At 48.3% G+C, this 22,517-nt stretch overlaps 1 protein-coding gene across 2 annotated transcripts in view; it reads right to left on the bottom strand.

Moving 5' to 3' along the window:
• ADCY3 (adenylate cyclase 3) overlaps positions 1–21,451 on the bottom strand; it is an 84,300-nt gene extending 62,849 nt beyond the window's left edge. For both annotated transcript variants that reach the window (XM_061433140.1, XM_061433141.1), the window contains exons 1-2: positions 20,977–21,451; positions 19,665–20,501 (exon numbers count right to left, since the gene is read on the bottom strand). In XM_061433140.1, the coding sequence (XP_061289124.1) occupies positions 19,665–20,339 (675 nt within the window). In that variant the 5' untranslated portion in view covers positions 20,340–20,501; positions 20,977–21,451. The remainder of the gene's footprint in view (positions 1–19,664; positions 20,502–20,976) is intronic.
• Between the last annotated feature and the right edge of the window lie 1,066 nt (positions 21,452–22,517).

Below are 22,517 nucleotides of genomic sequence, written 5' to 3'. Positions count from 1 at the left end.
TCCTCTATGAAATGAGAATAACAGGACTCCTACCTCAGGGTGGGTTAGGGAACTCATGAAAACGATGTGTGTAAAGCACCTGGGCTCTCTACTTGTGGTGCACGGGCTCAGCAGTTGCAGCACAAGGGCTTAGTCACTCCTGGGCATGTGGGATCTTAGCTCCCTGACCAGGGATTGAACTCATGTCCCCTGCACTGCAAGGCATATTCTTAACTCCTGAACCACCAAGGAAGTCCCATAGATCATTCATTTTAGATCTTTTTTATTATCACTAGCATTTAGTGCTATGAATTTCCCTCTTGGCACTGCTTTGTCTGCATTCCAAAAAATTGGTATGCTGTGTTTTCACATTAATTCAACACATTTTCTAATGTTACTTGTGATTTGTCTACCCATTTATGTATGTGTTGCTTAATTTTCCAGATATAATTTGGAATTTTCAAGATTATATTTATTTCTACCTCAATCCATTATTTTTGTCAGATAACATTACACTTTGCATGATTTTAGTAACTTTTTAATGTACTGAATCTTATATGGTAGCCCAAACTGTGTGTCTTCATGAACATTTCAGTGCATCTGAAAAATATTATACTCTCCAGTCATTGGGTAGAGGGTTCTGTAAATATCACTTTGGTCTGGCTGGTTGTTAAGTTCTATTAATGCATACTTTTAATTTGTCATGTGTTCTATATTCTTTATACTTCTAATTTGTCTATTTCTTTTACCAATAACTGAAAGAGGTGTGTTGCAATCTTCAAATATAATTACAAATTTGTCAATTCCTTTAAGTTCTATTGTTTTTTGTCTATTTGTTTTAGGGTCTTAATGTCTTTTTGATGAATTGACTTGTTTATCAGTATGAAATGTTCCTCTTTATTCCTGATAATTTTCCTTATTCTAAAATCTGCACTGTCTGTTACTAACATAGCCATCTTAGCTCTCTTTTGATTAGTGTTTATATGGAATAGCTTTTTCCATCCTTTTAAATCTGTGTCTTTATAATAAAAATGGGTCTCTTTATGACAGCTTATAGTTGGTTCTTACTTTGTTATCCATCCAATAATACCTGCCTATTAAATAGAGTCATTATATCACATACATTTAATATTATTTTCAGTATTGTTGAATCTAAAACTATCTTTTGTCATCTACTGGTCTTATTCGTTCTTTGTTACTTTTCCCCTCTTCTCCTGCCGTCTTTCGATTTTGTCTCTCATTCTACTCTATCTCCATTATCGGCTTGTGTGCCACACCTCTTTGTTATGTTTTCTAATGGTTGCTCTGAGATTTACAATATAGGCATGCCTCAGAGATGTTATGGGTTTGGTCCCGATCACTGCAATGAAAGAGAATATTGAAATAAAGCGAGTCACACAAATTTTTCCAAACACATAAAACTTAGGTTTACACTATATTGTAGTTTACTAACTGCAATAGCTTGTCTAAAAAAACAACACGGTGTGCTAAGTCACTTTAGTCGTGTCCAACTCTTTGCGACCCCATGGACTGTAGCCCACCAGGCTCCTCTGTCCATGGGATTCTCCAGGCAAGAATACTGGCATGGGTTGCCATTTCCTACTCCAGGGGATCTTCCAGACCCAGAGACTGAACCCAGGTCTCTTTCATCTCCTGTATTGGCAGGCAGGTTCTTTACCACTAGGACCACACCCTAATTAAAAACAGACTTTATTGCTAATCACCTGAGCCTTCAGCAAATCATAATCTTTTTGCTGGTGCTTCAAAATATTGGAAAAGTTACCAAAATGTGACCCAGAGACACAAGTCAGCAAATGCTGTCAGGAAAATAGTGCCAACAGAATTGCTCTATGTAGGGTTGCCACAAACCTTCAATTTATGAAAATCACAATGTCTAAGAAGTGCAATAAAGCACAGCACAATAAAATGAGGTATGCCTATAGGCATCTTTAATTTAGCGTAATTCATTTCATGGATATTTAATTTCCAAATACATGGGTTTTTAAAAGCATCTTAGATATTAATTTCTCATTTTGATATCAATTTCTCATTTAAATGCTTTCTTCTCTGCAATGATTCTGTGTTTTTCAATCGTCTAACCTTATTGTGGCTTCACTGGCTGAGTCAAAGATCTTGGTAAATGTCACAATGCACTTGAAAATATATGGGTTATTTTCAAACATCTTTTGATATTGATTTCTAACATAATTCCACAGTGATAAGAGAACAGACTCTGTATGATATCAATACCTTTAGATCATGAAATTTTTGCACCTTGTTTTATGTCCCTGGATATGTTCCAGTTCTCCTGGTTTATAGTCTATGAGAACTTGAATAGAATTTGTATTCTGCTGTTGTGTGAAAATTGTATAAATCTTAATTATGTTGAATTAGTTTATAGTACTTTTAAAATTTATATATCCTTCTACTTTTCTGTCCATCCTATTGATTTTTGAGAGTTTGATATTGAAATTCCAACTAAAAATCTTAATTTACTTAAGAAACTGTAATATATAGAACTATATGTAACTTTGTTCTGCATTTTTCAAGTCTCCTTATAAATGTGTTACCATACTTCCATAATTTAAATTTTTTTAAAAGAAAAAAATACAGTCTACATCAAATATTATTACTTTACATGTAGTGTTAGAAAATTATAACAGTATATTTTCATTTCTTCCTTTCCATCCTTTGGGCTATTGTTGTCATACATCATACATCTACGTTATAAACAGTACACTGTTTGTTTTTGCTTTATACAGTCTTTTAAAGAGACTAAAAATGAGAAAAAATAACTTCCATAGGCCTCTTTATTCTTTTTGTACAGTCCAAATTTTTATCTAGTATCAATTTTCTACTGCCTGAAAAACTTTGATTAATGCTTTGTGGTATAGGTCTGCTGGTCATGAATTCTCTCAACTTTAGTTTTTCTATTAAAAAAAAAAGTCTTCACCTTCTTTTTTTGAAGGATATTTTTTGAGTATAGAATTCTAGTTTGATCTATCTTTCAGTTCTATTGTTTTCTGCCTTTAATAACTTCTGGCCAGACATCTACTATCATTGTTATCTTTGTTCCTCTATGTCTTTCTTTCTGGTTGTTTTTATGAGTTTCCCCTTAACTACTAGGATTAACTAACTTGATTGTGATGTGCTTTGGTATGATTCTATTTTTGCTCTTTATATTTATTTGACTTATTTTGAGCTTCCTGGAACTGTGAATTTATAGTTTTCATTGAATTTGAAATTTTTTCACTATTAGAAAAATACTATTTATGTCTTCTCTCTGCTCTTCTTCTGGGATTCTATTGCTTCCCACTGCCTACAAAATGTAGTCAAAGCAATTTCAAATAGCTTTCTGGGTCACCCATTTGAGATCCCAAACTACCTTCCAGACTCATCTGTCTCATACACCCAATTCTGCAGTCAAAGTTGTGTGTGTGTGTGTGTGTGTGTGTGTGTTCAACCCCAGACCACTGCCCACCAGCAACTGTCTCTGCCCCCTACCAATCCAGGGCTCAAAATATATCTCTCCCCTCAAGGCACAGTTCAGTACTGCCTCCTCTAAGAGACCTTTCCCAACTAAGGCAGAATGATGCCTTTTCTCTATACTCTCACAGGCCGTCTGTCATAGCGACTCCCTGAGAACTTGAGGGCATACTCTCAGTCAATGTGGGATGAGTCCCACCCTCAGCCCCCAAAGAAAGAAAGGCTCTGGACTCAGTGATGGGAGTTAAGAGTGACATTATGTCAAAATGCACCTAAGCGAGACTTTCCAGAGAGAGAAGTTGAGCACACAGTATTTTAGGAAGAAGTGAGTCAGGCAGCATCTCTCTATTTTCCAAAGGGAAAAATGAGACACACAGAAGATTAAGTCAATTATCCTGAGCCAGAGGAAATATCCTCCAAGGATCTTCACTCTCAGACCAGTCTCTCAATGTAGCCGCTCAAGAGCTGGAAAAAATCCCATTCCAGCTTCCAACTTCCTTCTTATAAAGTCAAGGGAGCAGGAGGAGGCAATCATGTTCCAGGAAACCACTCAGCTCTTGGATCCAGGTCTCTGAGGAGAGAATCCTTGCCAAGGCCCCAAGAAAGCAAACAGAATTCCCCAAATTAGAAGAACTAAAGCAAAATGAATCAAGCAACCAAAAGCGGCTCACCAGCAAAAGACATGAAGCCTGAGGCCATCCCAATTTTTCACTGGAAATTCTTTCAGGGGCCCAGAACGCCACAGCATCCCGTCAAACACGCCCACACCAGGTGACCTGCCCCCTTTTCATCTCCGCCTCCCATTCTCATCATTCTCCCCACACAACCACAGGCCCAACAGTCTCCTCTCTAAACAAACTCCTCCTAACGCCCCACTGGCCCCTCACTCGCTTTTCACTCCGTTACTGCAATGTCACCTGCCTCCAACACCACCAACCATTCCCACCCACAGCCCTTTGAAGCTGCCATCTCCACAGTAAGTTCCTGAATCAGAGCCACACAAACTACTCATGAACTCCTTTTTGTTTCCTGTTCCCATCGCGGGTCTGTGCCCCATCACGTGGTGGCCACGGTGGAGCACAGTGCTGGCCTGGGGGCCTGGAGGCCGAGGCTACAGACAGAGGCACTGAGACTGTCTCTCTGTGGGGCCTCAGGCAAGTCACTTCCCCTCTGGGCCCCCGCATCCTCTCTGGAAACACTCAGTAATAACTCAGAGGCCACCCCTCCTGGCAGAAGCAGTGTGGGCACAGGGGAGCGCAAACACAGGAATGAGATCCTCTTAGGTGCAAATCCCAACTCCTCCCGATTTGTAAATACCACTCAAGCGAAATGCAGTGTGCCACCTTCCAGCAGGGAAACTTTGGGGTTGTACTAGTGACAGATAAGCATGTAATCATAGTAACACTTGCATCTGAACGGGGTTTTGTGGTTTACAAAGTGTGTCCACTCATCCTCTCATTACAGCCTTCACCACAACCCTGGAGGAGCTGGGACATCATCATCACCAGCATGGCAAACGCACAAGTCAAGTACTATTCCAGGAGCTTTATTATATCATTCAGAGCTTTAGTAATGAAGGCACAGAGCGGACTAAGCAACCTGACCAAGCTCTCGGAGCTGGAAGAGACAGAACCAGACATGGAACCCTGGCATCTGGCCCCACGTCTGGCTCCTGCTTACTGGGTTCCTGTCCTCTATTCTCCTCACTCACTGAGGAGAAGACCAAGCTCAATGACATCAAGTGGCTTTCCCGAGACCCACAGCAGGGCAGAGTTTCAACTCAACTCCTGTTCACTGACAAGACAACGATGAAACAGACAAAATCAGAAACACAAGGGATGTCAGCACTTGGCGGGTATGTGGATACTATGACTCTCCATCAGCTCAAGGAGTGGCCACAGGTGCCCACGAGAGGCCACCAGCACGGACCCCACTGGGGGGTGCTCCTGGCTGAAGGAGGGAAGGGCTACAGATCACCAAGGACATGTGACCACCTCCAGGCGGGGCACCAGCTACTACAAAGGAACGTGTGGATATTAGCACTGAGAGGTTTGCTTCATTGATTTGCATAAACTTACATAAATAACCTCTCAATCTCAAATGTGTATATATCACACACACGTGCAAATTCAAAGAAAACTGTCTGGATGTATGCATACCACACACTTGGCAATTGTTGCCTATGGTGAGGGGAGCGGCAGAGGAAAGGGGGGCTTCATTTTTATGTTTATATTTCTGCCTGAGTTGAACCTGCCGGCCAATACAAGAGATGTAACAGACATGGGTTCGATCCTTGGGTTGGGAAGATCCCCTGGAGGAGGAAATGGCAAACCACTCCAGTATTCTTGCCTGGAGACTCCCTGGGACAGAGGAGACTGGCAGGCTACAGTCTGTAGGGTCGCAAGTGTCAGACATGACTGAAGCAACTTAGCACGCATGCATGAAATATTAATATTTCTTACAATAAGAACAACACATGGTATAGAAGAAAAAATTAATTATCACCTCTATCTGTAAAAAGGGACCTAATGTTAACAGCAGGTATTCTTGAAGGATAATACTATGGATAGTATTTCCCCATACTATTTAGTATTTTCCAGGCAAAAGCAGAGACATTACTTTGCCAACAGAGGTCCGTCTAGTCAAAGCTATGGTTTTTCCAGTAGTCATGTATGGATGTGAGAGCTAGACTATAAAGAAAGCTAGGCACCAAAGAATTGATGCTTTTGAACTGTGATGTTGGAAAAGACTCTTGAGAGTCCCTTGGACTGCAAGGAGATCCAACCAGTCCATCCTAAAGGAAATCAGTCCTGAATATTCATTGGAAAGACTGATGCTGAAGCTGAAATTCCAATACTTTGGCCACCTGATGTGAAGAACTGATTCATGTAAAAAGACCCTGACACTGGGAAAGTTTGAAGGCAGGAGGAGAAGGGGATGACAGAGGATGAGATGGTTGGATGGCATCACCGACTTAATGGAAATGGGTTTTGAGTAAACTCTGGGAGTTGGTGATGGACAGGGAGGCCTGACATGCTGCAGTCCATGGGATTGCAAAGAGTTGGACATGACTGAGCAACTGAACTGACTGAATTGAACTGAGGCTTTCCCCAGTGAGCACATTTGTTACTTTTATATTAAACAGAACCATATGAAATGAAATTGCCATTGCTTGCATGTTGAAAATGGTTGGATATTGGTTATTTCATATGATTCAACTTACTCATAATTCATGCAACAACATTCAACAATGCTGGAGGGATTGCTCTGTGCCGGGCCCATATTCAGACAATGATTATTTTTTTAAGAAAATAAATAAACCAAGCTCACTTGTAGGCAGGACCTGAGGGTACTGGGTCTGTGTCCCCAGGAACCTGTGCAAACATGTGTCCAGAACCATACATGTTGGCCGAGTGAAGAGATAAATTAGCAGACAGAAGGACAACAGATGCCCATCAATAGGCACACACATGCAATTAGACTTCCTAAGCAGACAGCATCTCTGTAGGAAAGGAAGAGGGCAGACAGAGAAGAGGATGGGTCAGACTCTGGGTAACTTGATAAGCGTGCTGGTCTTTATTGCTCTGGCAGGGCAACAGGAACACAGAAACTGTGGGGAAGGGAAAGGCATAAGGGGCATGTAGGCTGCAGAGGGACATGGCCCAGGTCAGAGGACAGCCCAGGGAGGCAAACACACCTCCAGCCCCAGGCTGCAGTTTCAGTGAATGGTCCCTGGGACCAACTCCTCTGCTGCCCCCACTCCCTTAAATAGCACATCCTGCCAGGTCAGGGACATTCTGTCAGTCTCTGGGGAGCTATCCTACCACCTAAGCAGTAGTGGGTTTCTCTAGATTACCTTCCATTTTCACGTAGACACTAATTCTTTCATTAAGACCTCATTGGAAAAGAGCCTGATGCTGGGAAAGATTCAGGGCAGGAGGAGAAGGGGGGTGACAGAGGATGAGATGGTTGGATGGCATCATCGACTCAGTGGACATGAGTTTGAGCAAACCAGGAGATCGTGAAGGACAGGGAAGCCTGGGGTGCTGCAGTCCATGGGGTCACAAAGAGTCAGACACGACTGAGCAACTGAACAACATCTAAATTTCCATGAGTGGAGACCACCCTCCCCACCAAACCTCAAATTCCAGCTGCGGTCTTTACACCTCTAGCATTTGTGTCCTGCAACAAGGCAGGATGGGCAGGGTTCTGAGAGCAGCCAGGGGAAAATGTGTCTAAGACGGGAAAAGGCACCACGTCTCAGTTTGCAGCCAAAGAAAGTGCGAGGATGATGTAAGGCCCAGAAACCATGTCACCTGAGGGCTTCATGAAAAAGTGCAATGGGTTAGGCTGAAGAGGAGACTGAAAGAGAGCAAGATGGCTGAATCCAAATACCGGGAAGGCGACTGGGTAGAGAATGAAAGGTAGACGTGAGTTCCTTCCCCTGGATAAACCAGAAGCAGGACCAGATGCTTAGAGGGGCAGGATGGGGCTCCAGCAGGAGGGCCAGGAACACAGAATGGCACTAAAGTCCTCCAAACCCATGTTCCGGATTAGTCAAGTCCACCCACTCCCACAAAACCTGCCAACCTTATGTGCACAGCTGGCAGGACCTCTCTAGAACTTTCCTGCACATCTGCTCCAGTTTCTGCTGGTGGTGGTAGTTTAGTTGCTAAGTCGTGTCCGACTCTTGCGACCCCATGGACTGTAGCCCGCCAGGCTAAATCCGCCAGACTCCCCTGTCCATGGGATTTTCCAAGCAAGAACACTAGAGTGGATTGCCATTTCCTTCTCCAGGGGATCTTCCCAACCCAGGAATCAAACCCAGGTCTCCTGCATTACAGGCAGGTTCTTTACTGACTAAGCTATGAGGGAAGCCCATAATGTAATTAAGAACCTAAACAAATAAAATATCAGTATGAACAACAGACAGTTGTTATTTCTAAGAAAAGTAAAATGAGAATTTTGGAAATTTCTGAATAAATGTGAGTAACTAACAGAAACTGCTGCTGAATTAGAAGTGGGCAAGACAACAGTAAAATTTAGCCAAAATGAAAGTCATAAAGATCTAAGATTCAGTCCCTAGATTATTTTCAAGTGACTTTTAACCCTCTCTCCACTTTAAGGAAACTAGAAATTACAGAGGTCACATCTTACCTACAGAAGGTCACAAGGAATACCAAAAAGGACACCCAGAGGCGATGATCTTTCCTTTCCACAAAAGACGAGTAGCTGGATGTTTTCAGCTGAAATAAGCTACTTTAAATGCATATAAATGTTTATATTTACGTGCAGCTTTTTTGTGATTGCTGGATTCTACTGACTTTTAAAAATCTACTTTGTGGAGTTAAAGTTTGCATACAGTAAAAAGCACCCATGTAAAATGTATATTCCCTAGCCATCCATGTAGTGATTAGGACTCTGTGCTTTCACTGCAGGGGCCCCGAGTTCCATTCCTGGTCAGGTAACTAAGATCTCGCAAGCCATGTGGCACAGCCAAATAATAATAATATAATGTTACTTTGATGAGTGTTGACGAATTCACACAACTGTGTGACTACATCCACAGTCACCACAGGGAAAGCCTCCATCACCCCCAGAAGGTTCTTTTGCGCCCCATCCAACCCCCTTCTTGCCCCACAGTATCTAGGGCATTGTGGCTCTTACACACACAAAATGCATCAAGGTCATCTGGTGATCACCAATGCTTACCACCATCTAGCTTTCATTTTTACTCCCTTTTTTTCACATACAGTAAAATTCTCTTTGTTCTGACACACAGCTGTATGCCCACTGTCAAATCATTTAACTTTTGGCATCAACTGACCAAGCACCTGTGTCGATCTCTCCAGGTTAAAGGACTGTCCCTGCTTTTGGACCTGACACCAGCCATGCTCCATCTTCACTCTCTGATTCTGGGCACTTTGTTATCTCTGTAAATTGAACTGCAAGCTCCATGATCTCTTCTACCCCTAAATCCAGCGATGAGTGTTGTGAGGTGGGCATGAAAATGAACAAAATGAAGCCACCCAGGAGCAGTGGGCACCCACAGCTCCCTTATTCGCAATAATGGAAGTAAACAAGCTTCACATTGAAATCTCAAGCATTCAACTAAAAGGAAGAACACATTTGACATTCCTCCAGTCTAAATCATTCCAGAGACTTCCTTCACGGTGTCTCTCACCTGCTGCTACTCTTAATTGATCCTCCAAAAAGAGGGAATAAAGAAAAAAGATATTAAGTGAAAGGCCGTGGCCGTGATGCAAACAAACAGCCTTGCATCAAAAGTACAGAATTCTTGGGACTACCCTGGTGGTCTAGTGACTGTGACTCTGCACTCCCAATGCATTGGGCCCAGGCTCGATCCCTGGTCAAGGAACTAGACCCCACATGCCACAATTAAAGACCCTTATGCCACAGCTAAGGCCTGGCACAGCCAAACAAGTATATTTATTTATTTATTTTTTACAAAGTGCAGAATTTTTTGTCCTCATAGGGAACTTCATCTGCAAAGTATGCATTTCGTTTCTTAGACAACAACAAGAAAAATGGTGGCTCAGCTAAAGTAACCATCCTACGTAGGACCCTTTACTGACATAAAGGGGCAACGTCCCAGATCTGTCCCAGAGACAGGCCATGTAACAACTGTGGCCCCAGTTTAGGGAAGGGGGGACTCCTCTGTTTTCCAGAGTGCTTGATGCAGCACAATGAAAGGTGAGCTGTAATCACGTGTAGGAGTTTAGAAAACAGAGAGCTGACGAGTGAGAAATTGTGGCACTTTTCTTGCAATCTGGGGGAGGCTGCGTCTAGCTGACAGCATCGCCCATTACTGGGAAACGGGCCCCAGGGGGTAGCAGGGGGACTCCCAGCCCCAGCCTGGGAGGATGATCCACTTCAGCACCTGGCAATGCTCCTTGCTCAGATTCCCCTTCAGGAAGTGACTGATCTGGTTTCTTAGGAATTGGTAGTAAACTTGTACCAGACAGGGTGTTACCATCCTTCGAGAATGGTAAGGTCCACCTACCATCAGCAGGTTGGTGACTTAGCCTTGGGTTTATTGGTCAGTCTCTTAAGAATGTGGCCCATGGGGATCAATTCCCCACTGCCCAGCCCCCTTGGGTGAAAAACTCAGCCTTCTGGGGGCTCCAGGGGCAGCCCTGAGCCCATCCCTGGCCTGGGCAGGCAGCTCCCAGCCTTACACTGCCAGCTCTGACTCAGCTGGCCCCATTTCATGGGGACCAGTCCTCAAAGGACATGGGAGCAACAACCCACAACCACGGAATCTTGCAAGCGTTCAAATCCAGTCTGCACACACTGGGATTTCGAATGGGGTAAAGCGTGGTATGGGATTTCTTCTGAAACGTGTCCTTTTCTTTTATGTTTACAGCTTGTTTACAGCAAAGAAAGGGCTCTTGAAGAGAGGAACAGGAAAAGGTTTCATCATTATTCAAAGCAAACTTCTTAGGAACCACAAAGAGGAATTCTGCTGGAAGCAACGGCTGAAAATGTAATCCGAGGAAGGAAGACACATCAGACACAAAACAGCCAGGAGGGGAAAGGAGAGAGGCACCGGGCCTGCTGGTATTACATATACATAATAATAATAATAATCAAATGAAAATGAGATGATAAATAAATAAAATTAATAAAGTAAGAGTAACCAAATGTCCTACAGAAAAGGAACAGTTGAATTAATTATGGTACATTTAGCCGACATCATATTATGCAGCCATTAAAAATGATGATTGTAAACACTAATTTAAAACAGAAAAAAGTCTGTGCTATAAAGCTGACTAAGTAGAGAGTAATGCATACAGCTTTGTAAAAATTTCTAGAAAGGAAGGACGAGAAAGACACACACAAAAAATTCATTATTATAGGATTGCAATAAATTTCTCTCCTTTCCAAAGTTTCTGCAATATTAGACGGCATTTTATAATTAAAAACACTCCTTAAAATAATCCTTTCACAAGGAGGGGGAAAGAGCCAGTTGGTTACACAGAAGAGTGATGAGGAAAATGATGATGAATAAACCTGGTCTGATTCATTCATAGATCAAAGATCAGAGATGGTCTGTCAAGATTAGGTTCAATAAAGAAATAAACAGCTAGCATTCTCAAGGTGCTTTACAATTTATAAAGTGCCCTTACAGACCTATCCCCCATCCCCAACAGGTGACAAACACTCCCGTGAGCAGTCCCCCACCTGACATCCCAGCCCTACTTCACCATGGCTTGTCTAAAGCTTCCCCAATGCAAAAGAACACTGGGCATGGGTGTTCCATGTGGGGGACTGTCCCCCAACAAGGCTGCTTCCTAGTGTTTGGTCCTAAGCCCTCTTCCTTTCTGATTCTACACACTGTCCTTAGGCAACCCCTCATCCTCCCTATGGTTTTGGGTACCACTTAAAGGCTGATGATCCCCAAATCTAGAACCCATGACCTCTCTTCTAAGCGCCAGATCTTAAGCCCAGGGCCTGGTATACAGAAGGTGTTCAATAATGATCCACTGAATAATCTGATAGTTCCACCTGGATATCCCACAGGCACTTGAGCCTGAACTCATCTTCTCCATCCTCTGATTCCATCTTGGTGAGTGGCCTTCATGGTATCATGCCTGGACTACTTTAATAGCCTCCTAAACAGTTTCAACCTTACTCAAGTCCACCAGAAGGATTCTATTAAATACAAATCAGATCCTGTCTGTCTCCGTCTTCAATGAAGCCTCATCATTAGAGGAAAAAGCCAAAATTCCTTCCATGAAGCCTCATCATTAGAGGAATAAAGCCCAAATTCCTTAGCCCTTCCACTGCTTAGCTTCTCCATACCTGTATCTCTAGCTCCTGCCACCCACTCCTGCTCCTGTCACACAGAATTCTCACCAATCCAAAGCAAGTTAGAATCTCCTATGACTCTGATCAGAAAGCCCTGTTCCCGCTGCTCCCCCTGGTAAACTCCTACTTATCCTTCAAAACCCAGCTCAACAGTGAGCTCTTAGGAAGCCTTTCTCTGTTTCCTGAGGCAGGGTCTCTTTCACTAACAGACTTATACCACAACCTGGGAGCTCCCTGATGCCAAGGGATGACTTTCACTCATTCTTTGTATACTCCTGCCTAGAATGATGCTTGGTAAGTGACACAGGAAATATAGTTTCTCTTCAGACTAGAGGAACTAGCAGGAAGGTGGGCTGGGATGGTGAGAGCTCCAACTCTGCTCATTCATTCTTCTACACGATCTTATGCAAATCATTTTTGCCCAAGGTCAAGATTAGATCTAGGCCAACAGGATATCAATGACTCATTTTCTGGGCCCCTAAAACCCTTTTCTATTGCTGCTTTTTCCCTAGACAAGAAAAAAAAAATTATTAACAAGTGGTAAGGAAGTACAGACTAGCACTCCTGAAGAGTTATAAGTCTTGCTTTAAAAATGTCATTTTCAAATCACTTAAATTAACATCAGAACGTTTCCCTAGCCTGGATCTAACCAAATATTTACCAAACTCTCAGAGTTGATGAGGAATGAAATAAAGATAAAAGCAAAGCAGGAATGTATTTATTCAACACACATGTATAGAGGGAGAGTCAGGACCAAGGCACCACAAGGGGCTGTACTAATGGCCTTACTCTCCCTGGGGTAAATGACAATCTGCTAAGAGAGACAAACTGGACGTGTTTCTGATGGATGCGCACAAGCAAATTTCCACCTCCTGAGAAAGAATACAAACCAGGCTGCCCATCTAGCTGATATGTGGAGAGAAAGGGCCAGGATTGGTGCTGGGGTCGTGACTGGAGGCAGTGTGCCCTCCTCCACCCCGGACAGTGCCCTGGACAGGGCGAGTATGTGTGTTTGAAAAAGAGAACAAATTCTTTTTCAGAACATAAGGCAAATCCCAGGCAGACGAACCATGAGCTATCATCTTTTCATATGCAAGGCAGTTTTTAACTTTGAGTATCTTAGAAATGATGTGTTGGGTCTCATAGAGAATCAATACCTTCAAAAAGTTATATACAGTATCTGCAGAAGACTGGTTCCAGGGACTGTCACGAATAACAAGGCCATATATTAACATAAAGTGGCACAGTACAACGAAGACAGTCTGCTCTCCGTATGTGTAAGTTTCACATCCACGGATACAGAGAAATAACTATACTGCAGACCACACTTCTAACTTCTGAAGCATCCTAAGGTACCCCACCCAGACTCATGGCTTTCTTCATCTCTTTCCCCCAACATCCCTCATGCACCCCCTGGTTTAGTAAAAAGCCTCAGAAGACGGCGGCCCTCCATTCCTTCCTTCCTCATATGTACATATCACTCTCACATCAAGGGGTAGAACCAATTTCCCCTTTTCCTGCACCTGGGTTACCCCTTGTGACTTGCTTTGACCAATAGTGATGGGTCTAGCCTTTAAAATCTCTGATAACTACCATCATGCTGTGAAGAAGCCCAAGCTAACCACTTGGAAGGGTCACTTAGAGAAGCTCCAAGGCTCCAGGCATGTGTGTAAGACCTTGTTAGGCTCTGCCAGCATAGCTGTCAGCTGAACGCTGCTGCTGAAAGAAACAGTCCAGGCAGCCAAGTGAGTGGCCTTGCCCAGTGCATGGGAAGCAGGGCAGCACCCAGCTGAGCACAGAGAATCATGAGATTAAATAAACTGTTACTGTTTTAAGGCACTAAGTTTGAGGTTATGTTATATAACCACGGATAACTGAAACACAGAGTAAATGAAGGGATGGTGGTGGGGGTTAGTCGCAAAGTCATGTCTGATTCTTGTGACCTCATGGACTATGGCCTGCCAGGCTCCTCTGTCCATGGGATTCTCCAGGCTGGAATGGGTTGCCATTTCCTTCTCCAGGGGATCCTCCAGACCTAGGAATTGAACTCAGGTCTCCTGCATTGCAGGCAGATTCTTTACTGACATGTATAGTAAGGCCACTGAGAAACAGGCAACCCCACATTAGTGAACTTTCTAGAGAGCCAAAATGTAATCCTTATTCATCCAAACTTGTTCTTATCCATTTCTGATAAAAAATGTTTTTAGAATGCAGTATTAGACTTTACACTAAATGTAACCTAATGTTTTCTTGAAGTGGGGGTCATGATTATAGACATGGGTTATATAAGGTCCTGTAATAGAACAATGCCTCCTCCAGCCAGGAAGGTGTATACAGACTATCGGCTGCAACGCCCAGACAGCTCGGCCTCTCCATAAGCAGCAATATGTCTGCCCCCAGAAACACCTCCTCATCCTCTGCATTGCTCCTTCTGATACTTGTGGGTGAAGAAACTGAGGACCCCATCCTGTTGGAACTGTATCTCAACAGATTCTCGGGGAAGATCTAAGGGGTTCTTTTATGATGGCAGAAGAGAAGGAACTCTGGAATTCCACTGGCCAGGTTCATATCCTGCTCCTCCGCTTGCTATGTAGCCCTGGATGAGCCATTTCACTCACATATTTCAGTGTCCTCATCTGTAACGCAAAAATACGATCTGCCTCTTGCTGGAATATGCTCAACTGAAACACTGCAAGAGCTCAGTAAACGTGAATACCCTGTCCATCCCCCAGGTTCACTGGGTCTGTACCTGGGGGTTATCTTTGAGTTCAAAATCTGAGTGTCGGTCAGGATGGTACCCACGGAAGTAGATCACGAGTGCATGTGTTCATGAGGGCACAGGTCGGAGAGGGGTGGCCAAGTGTTTATTCAGGGTTGGAGGACCCAATTGGGGCTTCCCAGGTGGCTCAGGGGTAAAAAAACCCACCTGCCGATGCAGGAGACTCAGGTTGGATCCCTTAGAGGAGGAAATGGCAACCCACTCCAGTATTCTTGCCTGGGAAATCCCATGGACAGAGGAGCCTGGCAGGCTACAGTCCATGGGGTTGCAAAGAGTCAGACATGACTGAGCATCTTCACTTTCTTTCTTTAAGGATAGGAAAAGGCCCCAGAAAAATGCAGCCAGGGGAAGGGACTGAGAGGAAACTTTCTGCAAAGCTGTTACATGTTCAATAACTAACCATTCTTTTCCCCAGGCAGTTGGGTTCAGTGGCCTCCCGGTCCCGTCCTATGTGTTTCCTTGGTATTCCAGTTCCTACATGATGCCTGAATAGACACTTGTGGAGGATGAGCCATCTGTCCCACTTGGGATGGGGGCAGAGCCCAGGGCCAATGGGACAAGAGACCTACTCCCAGTCTGTCTGTCTGTCTGTCACTCACACATACCTGTCTGTCACTCACACACACACACACACGCACGCGCACACACACACACACCTCTCGACTGCTGCAAGGAGCCAAGAGCTGGGTTGCTGTTGCCCACTCCCAGTCTGTCTGTCTGTCACTCACACACACACAGATACCTGTCTGTCTGACACACACACAAACCTACACACACACACACATAGACACACACACCTATCTCTGAGGCTGCAAGCCCCAGGCTATGTCCGTTCACATCCCCATCCAGCTCCTGTTCCTGCTCCCTGCACTCACTTCTCATGAACTCCTGGCCACGCCTCCACCAGGAACATTCTGTCACAGGCTTCTCCCCTCTTTACATCCAATTCCCAGGGGGAAACAGAGGGGTGCTCCCTGTGATATTTTATGGCCTCCCGCCTCTTGGCCCTGTTCTTCAACGCTGCTTATAGCAAAGGCATCAGGGGACAGCCAAGGATGCAGGAAAGAGGTCGCAGAGAAAAAGAGGCTTTCAGGGATGCCCCCTGCCCCTCACCCTTCATCCCCTCCCAACCAGTGATCCCTCCCTAGTTACCAGTCCTCCTCCCTTCTCTCATCCTCCCAAGCCTCACTTTTCTCATCTGTAAAATGGAGCCAGTAACACCCAAGATCAGTTGAGATGATGCGTGTGAACCTGAGTTCCAGCCTATACACAGGACATCTGCAGCATGAGCTCCCTCCAGCCTCCCAGAGCCAAATGCGCATTCACTAGGTGGATGATCTGCTATGTAATTTGTAGGTGTGAAAGGAATCACACATCCACGGCTCCATCATGCTCTAATTTGTGAATAAAGGTCTTAACAGGCTATTAATTCCATGAGAGAGTTTTGCTCCTGAATAGCCTCTTTGCTAGGAAATAAAGCTGTAAAATATTTCTCAGGGGTTCCTCACCCCTAATTTGCCAGACTCATTTTTTAAGGACCCTCTCAGAAGCTAACAGATGTCTGCGGCCACATGTGAGGGCCTTGGGAGCAGCCACTGGCCACAGGAATGTTCCCCATCTTGGCTGCATCTTCTTCCTGCCCCATCTTCCCCTTCGTTCTCACCCATCAGCAGCTGCCTGGCCCTGCCCTTGACCCCTTCTCTGCTTCGTCAGCTCACAGATGGGGCAGTAAAAGGCAAGCTGGGCCAGGACCCAGGCAAGGGGAGGGATGTGGGGAAAGCCAGTTTGCTTCTCCCTCCCCAGCCCCACACTGTGCTCTCCTTCACCACAGCCTCTGACATCATTATCTGACTCTCTTCAGTCCCAGACCTGCAAGCTGCAAGGCCCATACTTGTTGCTCAGTCAAAGCCACTCACCCACTAATAAATGAAGCCCCAGTGTCACCCCATCCCACAGCCCCTGACTCCACCTGCTCTTCCTGCCGGATCCCCAACCAGCCTGCCTCCATGAGAAGAGCCAGGCAGGGTAGGCTGGGTGGCTTGCCTCTGATACTTCAGGCTACTCCAAGGCCCCATGTCCTTCTATCTCCTCCCACCCCAGACTCAAGTACGGGTTTGTGGGGATGAAGGGCCAGAGGAAGCACACTCAGGCATTGGGAACATTCCTTTGGTGCTGCTGGCACTCACAAAGCCCCAGAAACCCAGTATCTACTTCTAACTGCGAAACTGAGTTCACCCCCCACCAACCCAGGAGAGAGTCCCTGGCTGGAGCCAACAGGTGATGGCAGAAGACAAAGCAAAAGGAGTCTGTGGGCAGGAGAAAGTGACGCAAGGAAGCGCCCGGTGTTACTCGGACTGTCGGGGGGAAGGGGTTCTGGCTGCCTGGTCCTCATATCCCTGTCCTCCAGCCCTGCCCTCTTCTATGCTGGCACCCCATCCCGGGGGGCTTCAGGGGCCCAGGGGAGCAGCAGGCAGGTGAGCTTCATCCCAAGGCTGTTAGGGGGAGGTGTCCAGGTGTTCTCCCCACAGCAGCAGGGGGCCGCAGGGGGCCCCCTCAGGGCTCCATCGTGCTCCTAGAAACTGAATGCAGGGCCCCTGTGACTTAAGACTTTGGTGGGTGGGCCTGGGAATGCAGGCACCTTTTCAAAAAGTCATATTAGTCCCAAACAAGTGACTCAGAAAGTTCTGGAACACAGCCCACTGAAGGCTGGGGCCTCCTGCATTCTATCTCAGGCTCCCAAACAGACCTTGGGAGCCCCGTCTCTCTCCCCTTCTAGTCCCAAAGCTGTATCCAAGGCACTACTTCCATGTCAAGGTCATGCTCTCCTGGGATGCTAACAACTGCTATTCTTGATTTACTTATTTTCTCTCTCTTTTTTTTTTCCTGTTTCCTAATCTTTTGGAGTTTCTGTTTCTTAGCGCCCCAAAGACATCAGCAATCAAGTATTCACCCTCTGGGCTCCAATGTGGAGAATGTCTGCTTTGCCTCCTTCATAGGCAGCGAAGCATACTGGAAATTCATGGAGTCCAGGGACCCCGGCAAAGAGGAAAGAGCTAGAAGTGACTGGTTAGATAAAGGAAAGGGTTCAGAGTTTGATCCCAGGCCCCAAGGGCTGCTATGCCCACCGATCTGCCCGCAAGCTGTGCTTTTCACTGATTCCCAAAAGGAATGCCTCTCACCATTCTTGCCCAGATAGCTTCCAGCAGGACCGTCAGCTGGCAAGGGCACAACTTGAAGTTCGCCAACTTGGAAGTCATTAGGGGTATGGCAGGCTGTCACCCTTTTATGAACAGGGCCTTGGGAGGAAAAGGGACCTTCTAGTGTGCCTGCATGAATCCATGCACACCAGCCCAGGGCTGGGCCCCTGCAGAATCAAGGCACAAAGCTTCTGTGAGATGACTGCATGAGCCAGAATGGGAAAACAGGAAGAATCTTGGTCCAAGAACCGGGGGAAAAGTTAAAACAGAGGAAAAAACCTGTGTTTTCCTCTAACCAAGAGGGAGGCAACGGGGCGGCCCCACAGGGTGCTTGCATCGACCACCAGCACTGCTGTGCCCTTGGAGACTCAGCCCCACATCCCAGGAGATTCTGGCTGAGATGGGGGTGGTGGTGTGACATAGAAGGAAGAGTCCTGAAATGGGAATCTGGACACGGACATTGCAGCTACCCACTGCCATACCTAGCTGTGTGGACTGAGAGAGGTCACTCTCCATCTCTGGGCTCATACACAAAATGAGGAAAAAGTAGCGAGTAGGATACACAGCTGTGGAATTCATAGACTCTCAGCCCTACGGAACCCCCATCGCCCCATAGGTGACCCAGCTCTGAAGGCCAGGCATCATATCTCCACAGCCCCTCAGCACCTACCCAGGGTCTTGGCATCCAGTGGGGAGCACAGACTATTAAGTTGAAGCCAAACTTCCGCCCCTTCCAGCAGAAGGCTTCCTCCAGAACCAGCAGACCCTCCCTCACTGTGGCTGGCTACCCTGTCCCCGTCTGCATCCCCGCACCACAGTTCCCGGGGGGAGACCACCACTCCATCATCTGAGCGCTCAAGCACCCTGAGCTCTCAGCAGCAGAAGTGGGATCTGTGACAACCACACAGTCCTTCACATCTTGTTCTTTGAGGTCACCCACAACCTTTCATCTTGATAACAGCAGCGTTAGGCAGGCAAACACTGTCCCCACTGGGCAGAGGCACACTGAGTCCACACAGTCAGCCTCTTGCTGAAGCCACTCAATGCCAAGTTAAGAGGCCAGAAGCCAGGGGAGCCCTCCTTCCCCACAAGAGTCCTTCCCGGCAGGGGTCAGTGACAAAGACAAGGCTGCCTCACTTGAGATCAGGCCCAGGCCCTTCCGGCCACCCACTCAGGCTGGGCGTGGGTTGACAGAGTGGCCAATGTCCGGAAATCCTCTGATCCCTTAAGCCACAGACCAGTGCTCCTGCGAAGCCAGGGGTTGAGAGAGAGGTGGTCCTTCCTACACACGTAGATGAGACCCCCAGACCACCCACCGTGCGAAACAGGTACCCTCAGCTGAGAGCCGCTGGGGAGGGAAGTCACTGGCCGGGTCAAAAGGCGGGACTCACCTCCCTCAGCAACTGCACTCCCTTCAGCCCATCCTGCTGCTGCTGGGCCACAGTGACCCCCAAGACGAGTGTGTGCACGACGCAGGAGACCACGGAGATGATGACAATGGGGCTGAGGCTGAGCGGCAGCGTGATGAAGAAGGAGAAGACGAAGAAGGCCTGCCAGCCCACCGTGTCGCTGGCCGCGTGGGCACGGGAGAAGTTCAGGCCCAGGTAGGAGAAGACCTGGGCTGATATCAGCAGCCACAGCAGGTAGGGCACCACTCTCCGAGTGACCCGGTTGGGGAGCAGCCCCTTTTTGCAGAGCACGAAAAGGATGATGTCCAACACCAGCCCGACCCCAGCCACGGCCAGGGGGGCCAGCTTGTCGCCAGAGAAGACCACAGCGCACATGACCACCACATAGCAGTCGAAGAGGGCCGCGAAGACCACCAGCACCAGCAGGGTCTCGTGGCGCTGCCTCTTGAAGTAGGTCTGGTACAGGTTCTCCAAGGACTCTGGTACGAAGGTCAGCCGCATGAAGCGAGGCAAGCAGAGGCACGACCCCGAGTTCCGGACAGAGATTTCATGGGTCCGGCCCACCCCGCGGTCAGGGTCCGAAGGCAGGCTGACAGAGTACTCGGCCGAGTACTCCGCGGAGTACTCGGGCTCGGAGAAGCCCTGGGTCCTCGGCATCCTGGCTGATATCTGCTTCTACTGGCTCCGGAGAAGCCGGCCGTAGAGCAGAGGAAGCGCTCTGGCACGGGCCACCTACCGGGACTCTCGGAGACCTGGGGCCACTTCGGGCAGGAACGCAGAGCGGGATTCCAGGGCCCAGGGAGTGCTGACCATCTGGAACTTAAAAGGACATCACTGAGTAGAAGCCCCTCTTCCTTCCTACCCGAGCTTTCTCCACGACCTGCCCTAGCCCTCCGGGAAGAATCCTTGCTGCCAGAGGCTCCAAAACCGAGGCCTTTCTCCCGCCACCCCAACGCTCACGGCCACCACCCGACCACACACATACTTAGTCTTGTCCACCCAAACACTCTGCTTCCTGTCTCCGGCTGTGGACGGGCCTGGCTACCTCTCCACCATCCCTGGTCTCTCTCCGTGTCATCTCAGTCTCTCGCACCCCCCTGATCTCATCTAAGTCGCCTCCAGGCCCAAGTCTTAGAATGTGAGTATAAAACATGCTCCAAGAAACCAGCGCCAGCCTGGGGGATTCCTGAATCTTTCTCTGTTTACTTCCCTTCCCAGCCAGCCCTTTGCCCCTGGGGCTCCCCATCTCCGGGCACTGTCTGTTCCGGAAGGCAGGCCCTGCCCCTGCGCTTACCTGTGAGGGAACTCGAGAACCGCGTGGCCCGGGCCAGTCCCCTCGCGGGCTGCGAGGCCGGGTCACGCGTGCAGCGGGAGGGGACAGGAGGGCTTGGCGCGCCCAGGGGCTGCTCTCCACGGAGCCGCGCCGCCCCGCTAGCGCCGCGGTCCCCGGTCCCCTCGCCGGGGCGCGACCCTCCCGCCGTCAGGCCGGGAAAGGCGCAGGGCTGCCCTTCAGCATCCACAGGCGCCCGGCCGCTGGAGAAAAGAGGAGGCGGCGGCTAGAAAATCCGGGGGCGCCAGCCTCTTGGGCTGCGGCTCGCGGGCCCGGCGCCCTCCCTCTGGCCCCGCAGTGGTCGCGGTGGCGGCGGCGGCAGCGCGGCTAGGGGCGCACGGGGGGCCCTTGGCGGCGGGAGCGCGGGCCGAGGCCGGGGAAGCCCGCCAGCATCCTCTGCCCCGCCCGCGCGCCGAGCGGAGCCAGCCGAGCCCGGGCGCGCTGCACAGTGAGTCCCCGCGCGGCGCTGGCGGCTCCGGGGCCACGCGCGCTCCAGGCCCCGGGAGGCGGGCGGCGCCCCTCCCTCCCAGCAGTCGCCGCCCTCTCGGCGAGCGGGTCAGGAGCTGGGGCGGGAGTGGGGGGCAGGGGAGGTGCCGGGGGGAGGTGCTCCGCTCGGGACCCCGACCCAGTGCGGGGGCAGGAGGAGGAGCGCGGGGGCGAGTTGCAGAGGCCCCCGCGGCCCCACGCTCCGGGACCGGGCGGCAATCGCTGCGTGGAAGCTCGGGGTGGGCGGCGGCAGGAAGGATGGGCTAGTCAGGGCCTTCCCCCCGCAGGCCCGGTCTCGGAAGATAAAAGCCCGGGACGTGCCCTCCCGCAGGTGAGGCACACTCGGGGCATCCCGGGCGCCCCCTCCTCTACCGCGGCTTCCTTCCGGGCTCGGAGAGGCGGGGGCTGAGGTTTGGGGACGACTCCCCTGCCCGGCGCGCTAGGCCTGTGTCCCCGCCCACCCTGGCAGCCCAAACGCCGGCCTGAGCTTGCCGCAGAAGGGCCTGCAACTGAGCCCGATTCTTGAAGGAAGAGGGTAGGAGTGGCCCAGGAGGCACGTGGAATTGAGAGAGACCCTGCTTCAAAACGGTCTCTTGTGCACATTCCACGTGTTTGAGGCGTTTTTTGAATGTAGGAACGCTGTTAAGAACGAAGATGCTCCTTTGAATGGTTAAGTCTATCTGTCTCTTGAAAGTTAAGTCGCTCAGTCCTGTCCGACTCTTTGCGACCCCGTGGACTGTAGCCCACCAGGCTCCTCCGTCCATGGGATTCTCCAGGCAAGAATACTGGAGTGGGTTGCCATTTCCTTCTCCAGGGGATCTTCCTGACCCAGGGATCGAACCCAGGTCTCCCGCATCAGAGGCAGATGCTTTAACCTCTGAGCCACCAGGGAAGCCACCAGTCTCTTTCACCTTAGTATAAATTACTTTCCTCGGATTTGACAAAACGTCTTGTCAAGATCAACCACAGGCTTTAGGAATTTAGATAAAGGGAGAGAAGGGAGGTAAGTTGTTTTGAAA

Source organism: Bos javanicus, chromosome 11, assembly GCF_032452875.1.
Source record: "Bos javanicus breed banteng chromosome 11, ARS-OSU_banteng_1.0, whole genome shotgun sequence".
NCBI lineage: Eukaryota > Metazoa > Chordata > Mammalia > Artiodactyla > Bovidae > Bos > Bos javanicus.
Note: the sequence above shows the minus strand (reverse complement) of the source record. Positions and strands in the feature narration are given on the sequence as shown.